Genomic DNA, 6,285 nt, shown 5'->3' on the forward strand with positions numbered 1-6,285 from the left:
GTGCCTGCCATGGCAGGGGTGGCACTGGGTGGGATTTGAGGTCCCTTCCCACCCAAACCAGTCTGGGATTCTGAGATTCCATCATTATGGGGTAGGGACTGGTTTGGGAGTTTGTGCTCAGCCTTTTTTCCAAGCTTTTCTGGTGCAGTTTTTGCCACAATTCAACTGCTTATGACTGCCAGAGGCCTCGAAGTGGGGGAAACCTTTGGAAGACTCCAGGATGGCTTAAAGCCCTGCATTTGTAGGGTGTCCCATGGATCACCAAATCCATGCAGGGTGTTCCATGGGATTGAGAGCCGTGGGCTTATCAAGCCAAACTTGTTTGTTCCACTGCTCCCTCCCTGTGGGGAGGAGCACAGGCTGCACTCTGTCTGTCAGCTGGGCACTGAGGAGCTGTTCTTCCTGCTGGAATTCCTGTTCTGTGCTTTGGGCTGCCCAGGTGCTGGAGCACACGAGGTACCAGAGCCGCACGGAGTTCGACAGCGCCGTGGACAAGGTGCTGGAGGAGTTCTCGGTGGAGCTGATCTGCCTGGCCGGGTTCATGCGCATCCTCTCGGGGCCTTTTGTCAAGAAATGGGAAGGTGAGCACAGCTGGGGGGGCTGTGCATGTGCACCAAGGCATTGCAGAGGTTGTCACCAGGAAAAGAGAGAGGCCACCAGATTAAACACGGTGATGTTCAAGGTTCCCTTCCAACCCTGGCCATCCTGGGATTCTGTGAATTGAAACTCTTCCCATCTTGTAAGGAAAAGGATGAGAGGGAAAGGCAGTGCACTTGTACAGAGGCTGAAGGAAGCCAAGGGCAAACAGAGGTCTGGTAGTCTTTGATTTCTTAGAAAATATCTTTTAAAAGGCTGTGAAGGCTTTGTGCCTCTGCACACAGGAGGTGCTGGCAGAGGTAAGCACCCAGCCACTGAGGATTCCTTCACCTGACAGAAGAACTGCTCTGGGTCCTTGTAAAACCACCAAACTGAGCAGCATTTTGCAGTTTTGGGTAAGAAGCCCTGGCCAGTCCAGGAGCTGCCTGAGTCCATGGGTGGGGTGTTCCACAAGCAGATTCAGGCTGTGCTTGCTCAGAATGTTCACAGTGTCTCCACTCTGCTCATCTTTTAGTTTTCCAGCTCTTTGAGAGGCTGGTGACACCTTCAGGGCCTGCTCTCCCTCCCCAGCTTTCCTTTTCTCTCCTGTGTTTGCCAGGCAGTCCTGAGCACACAGAGCAGCTGCTGCTTGCTCTGCTTTGGGGCCAGGGTTACCTAAAGCTGCCCAGAGCAGGCACAGCCTGCTCAGCCTCTGCCTTGGAGCTTTCACTGCTCTTTGGTGACTTTTGTGTTCCCCTGAGTGTGCCAGGAACATTTCACACCTGAACTTCTTTTCAAACCTCTCTAAAATCAGTAGAGCAAAGCAGGCCCTCCTGAGAGGCCTTGCTGTGGTTTTGAAGCTGTCAGGTGAAGCCAGCCAGGTGCATTGGTTTTGTTTGTCTCCACTCAGGGCCCAGAAATGGAAGTGTCTGTGCTGTGGGCAGCTGTCAGGAGGAGACAGAATCTCTCACTCCAAGGGATGTGTTTGGAGCAGACAGTCTCTGTAGAGGACAGAACAGAACTTCCTCCAGTGCAGAATCTTGTACGAATAAATGATTTTAGTGCCTTGTGATTCAGGGACAGAGCACTGATCCTTGTCCTGCACAGTGCAGGATTTGCTTTACCTGCATGACTGGTGTGAGAGAAAAGGAAAGACTTTTTCCAGACAGAAGAGTTAAACTCATTTTTTAAATGTCCAGAACTGGATTGAGGTTGAAAACCTGAGCTGGGACCATGAGATGTGAGCTCAGACACTGAGCTCGGCTCAGGGAGCTGGGCCAGCTGCAGGGCCCTGTCCTGGCCATGCCTGGCCACTGACCCCCAGAATTATCCAGGAATAATCAATTCCTGCTGCTGATTTGGTCAAAGCTGCTCCTCTTTCTTTCTCTCACAGTCACAAGGACACTGAGTGGGAGTTATGAAACTCCTTCTTGCTTAACAGCCCTGAAGTGTGAATTATGGCTGTTAACAAAGGACAGGTTAAAGTGTTAATTGTGAGTGTTAACAAAGGACAGGTGGAAACAGAACCAAACAAACCCAAGCAAACAGAAACCCACATCCCATTCTGATGGGAAATGGAAGCAGAGGAGCAGGGTGGTGTTCCCAGCCCACTGTCCCTGAAACCTTTGGGCTCAAGCTGCAGGGAGGGAGATGCTGATGCTTAAAAAGGGTTTAATTTAGATATAAAGTGTATCTGAGACACTGCTGGACATCAGGTGGGACATTTGCCTCCTGTAACTTGCCCAGATCTCCATGGGCAGGGAGTCCCCGAGGTGCTGTCAGGAAAACAGAATAGTAGAATGGAGATAACGGAAAGAATTAAATACAAAATGGTAATAGAAACACTGGAGCAAAGGAGGCTCAGGGGCCCTTGTGGCTCTGCACAAGTCCCTGCCAGGAGGGCACAGCCGGGGGGGTCGGGCTCTGCTCCCAGGGCACAGGGACAGGAGCAGAGGGAACGGCCTCAGGCTGGGCCAGGGCAGGCTCAGCTGGGCCAGCAGCAGCAATTTGCCCATGGAAAGGGAGCTCAGGCCTTGGCAGGGGCTGCCCAGGGAGCTTTGCAGTGCCCATCCCTGCAGGTGTGCCCTGGAGGTGGCACTGACTGCTCTGGGCTGGGGACAAGGTGCCCATGGGGCACAGCTGGCACTGCATGGGCTGGCAGGGCTGTGCCAGCACCAGGGGTTTTGTGATCAAAGGAGGACAAAGTGCTGAGGGAAGGGACAGCTCCATCAGCCAATTAGTCATTATTAATCCCTGGGGAAATGTGTTTAGCCATTAATTGTAACTGCACTCTGCTAATTCAGACACTGCAGCACTTGGAGCTGGCTGCTGGCATCTTCAAAACTTGTGAAGAATCCTTTGCACAAATTATTTTGTTCCTCTCTTGGTTATGGTCCTTTGAGCAGCCTACAAGTGCTAAAAGCCAATAACCTCAGCTCTGTTTTCCCAGGGAAAATCCTGAACATCCACCCGTCCCTGCTGCCGTCCTTCAAGGGAGCGCACGCGCACAAGCTGGTGCTGGAGGCCGGGGTCAGGGTCACGGGCTGCACCGTGCACTTCGTGGCTGTGAGTACCCCTGCTGCCCCTCTGCATCCTCCCCTGTGAACATCTACTGCACCTCTGCATCCTCCCCTTTGAACATCTACTGCACCTCTGCATCCTCCCCTGTGAACATCTACTGCACCTCTGCATCCTCCCCTTTGAACATCTGCCCCTCCTGCCCTCTGCATCCCCCCCTTTGAACATCTGCACCTCCCTGGCTCTCTGAAATCTTCCCTTTTGAACATTCTCACCTCAGAGCCTGCTGGGAGCACCCTAAACCCTCGTGTTTGATCTCCTGCCCTCTGTGTTCAGAGCTTTGTATCCAGAGGAGGTGGAGATTTTATTGTGACCATAGAGTGCTGTAGTTTGCTGGCTCTGGAGAAGGAATGGAAATGGATAATTTGTCCAGGAGTTGAAGCTTTCCCTAAGGGAACTTCTTCCCTAAGCATCCCACTGCTGCCTTCCACCCACTGGAGTGGGGGATTATTTAATGTAAGGTCTTGGCTAAGCCAAAGCTTTGTTAAACATTGCCCAAACTTCCTGGGTTTTATCCTAAACCTGCCTTGTTTCTTGCTTTCAAGAAAAAGAAAAAAATAGAAACAAACAAACAAACAAAAACCCCACTGGAAATGGCACAGGATTTGTTAAAGAGTGATCAGATGTTTGTGGGAACAGAGAAAAACTTGACAATTTATGCTGGTCAGACCCTAAGTAAAGAAAGAGCAGAGATGTCTCAGCTTCAGAGCCACATTTTTGCAGGCCCGGGATCACTGGTTCCCCTTTGGTCGCTTCTCAGGGTTCAAAGGTCTCTCCTCTGGCTCTCCTCTCCCTCTGCTGCTGGAATCTGTCTCAGGATTTTTGCTCTCTCTTGGAAAAAGAGAGTGGAATCATTTTACCCAATAGAAGGGAAAATTGCATTCTTCTCTCTATGCCATGGCTTGGGGTTTCTCTGTGTGGCAGCTGCTGAGGAACAACCCCTGCCCAGCAGGGATCTGCCCCAGCAGTGTTCCAGGGAAGATCTGTCCTGGCTCTGTGCAGCCCTTGGCTCATTCCCCCTCTGGACTGAATGTCCTGCCCAGCCCAGCCTCTCCTGTCCCTGGGCTTTTCTGGGATAGAATTGTTGCTCCCCACTGTTCTGCCTCCCTCCTGCTCTCCTTGAACCCTTCCCAAACCACAGCCAGCCCCAGCACCTCCTCTCCCCATCCCACCAGCTCAAACCCCAGTTCCCACCAGCTCCCCAAGGCACCCCAGGCCTCCCCTCCGTGCCAGCCCGACCTTGCCGTTGCTGTTGCAGGAGGAGGTGGATGCCGGGGCCATCATTTCCAGGAGGCGGTGCCGGTGAAGCTGGGGGACACGGAGGCCACGCTGGCCGAGCGGGTGAAGGAGGCCGAGCACCGCGCCTTCCCCGCCGCGCTGCAGCTCGTGGCCAGCGGCGCCGTGCGCGTGGGCGAGGCGGGCAAGATCTACTGGAAATAGAGCCGGGCTCAGCAGGGCCTGGCACGGGCCAGCACGGGCTCAGCAGGGCCTGGCATGGGCCAGCACGGGCTCTGCCCCTCACCTCCGCCTCGCACGGTTCAAGGTTCAAATCCCAGGAAAGCCACCAGTGGGAATTTGGGGGCCGTTCCCAGAGGGTGCAGCAGTGGTTCCTGTAAGTGCTTCCTAATTTTAATCGCTTCCTTGGCCAATATTTTGGTTCTCTCAGTCACTTTCCTGACAACCCCAGTGCAGCCAGGTGGGTCTGAGCGGCCCTGGGGTGGACTGGAGACAACACTGGAGACCCTTCCATGTAAAATCAGTCTGGCAGCTGGAAGCGTAGAAGCCTTTTTCACATGGCTGTCTCCAGCAGAGGGATTGACTTCCACTTTTGCCAGGTGGGGAATATGGTGAATATCCAGCTGTGAACATCCAGCTGTTTGCCACCCATCAGGGCTGTTCCCTAACAGGGACCCTCCTTGTGCTGGGAAGTGCTGCTGAGGAAACTGCAATGGAAGAGACAGACAAAGGCAGAACCCTCCACTCTAAAAACCTCATCAGCCCAGGAAGAACTGGCCTCCCCAAACACCAATTATTGGATTTTTCTCTGTTTGCTGCCTGGTTTGATGGTGGTGGATCTCATCTGGCCCAGACCCTTGACACACCCTGTCATTTCCAAACCTGAACCTGCTGTCCATCAGATGCCAGCAGCATTCAGTGTCTGCTGCCCCTTTTTTCCGCAGCATTCCCATGTGAATTCCCATAAATTCCCCTCACATTCAGGGGTTTATTTTTTTACATGAGTAGAAAGACCAGACACAAAACATGTCCTTGGCTTGTGAAACATTTCTCAGGAATTCTGAAGTGCCTTTATTCTTGAACCAGAGTTTTCACCTGGAATAACACTGAGGGACACCCAGGAATTATGAACATTCAGAAAACAGTTGGGGTTTTTGTGCAGCTCAACACTTGTGGTTTTTTTAATATTTTCATATAACTATGAAACCATTTTAATGTTCTTACTGAAAGGATCAGGTTTCCCACACACAGAGCAGATGAGGTGGTTTGGAGCTCCCCTTTAACACAGAATCAGAGAAATCTGGTTTGTAATCAGAGAAAGCAGATTTGTATTCTGGGCTCTGATGTCCTGACGGTACTCCCATGTTGGCATATTCTCCTTTGGGATTTGAAATAAAGCCTAATAAATTAAAATAAAAAATTCTATCTACAACTATTTCCTTGGAATTGATTCCCAGGGCTGTAGGGGGGAGGAGGGAAGGAGCTGTACATGGTCTGGGGGCTGTGGGTCAGTGGGGAGGTCACAGCTCCAGCCAAGGAAGGCAGAGGAAATAAAGACTTGGAGGGGTGAAATCAGTGCCCGTGCAGGGAATCAATATCACATTATTGATCAGAGCAGCTGGATCACTGCAGAGAGGCCAGCAGAGAGAGCTGCCCCAAATCCAATTTCCATCTCCATCACAGGCTCCTTGATCCAGATTTGGATATTTTGCCATGTGAGCCTGATGTGAAATGGGATTTCACAGAATCACACAAGATTTGGGTTGGGAGGGACCTCAGAGCCCACCCAGTGCCACCCCTGCCATGGCAGGGACACCTCCCACTGTCCCCAGGGTCCAGCCTGGCCTTGGGCACTGCCAGGGATCCAGGGGCAGCCCCAGCTGCTCTGGGCACCCT

General features: G+C 52.3%; 1 protein-coding gene across 1 annotated transcript in view; it reads left to right on the plus strand.

The window, feature by feature from the left end:
* Window positions 1–5,575, plus strand: part of GART (phosphoribosylglycinamide formyltransferase, phosphoribosylglycinamide synthetase, phosphoribosylaminoimidazole synthetase) — a 34,590-nt gene extending 29,015 nt beyond the window's left edge. Inside the window, 4 exon segments of the mRNA XM_030956899.1 lie at window positions 440–581; window positions 3,026–3,141; window positions 4,412–4,436; window positions 4,439–5,575. Of these exon segments, the coding sequence (XP_030812759.1) occupies window positions 440–581; window positions 3,026–3,141; window positions 4,412–4,436; window positions 4,439–4,593 (438 nt within the window). The 3' untranslated portion in view covers window positions 4,594–5,575.
* The last annotated feature ends 710 nt before the right edge of the window (window positions 5,576–6,285 follow it).

The sequence above is a fragment of the Camarhynchus parvulus genome, chromosome 1 (assembly GCF_901933205.1).
Source record: "Camarhynchus parvulus chromosome 1, STF_HiC, whole genome shotgun sequence".
NCBI lineage: Eukaryota > Metazoa > Chordata > Aves > Passeriformes > Thraupidae > Camarhynchus > Camarhynchus parvulus.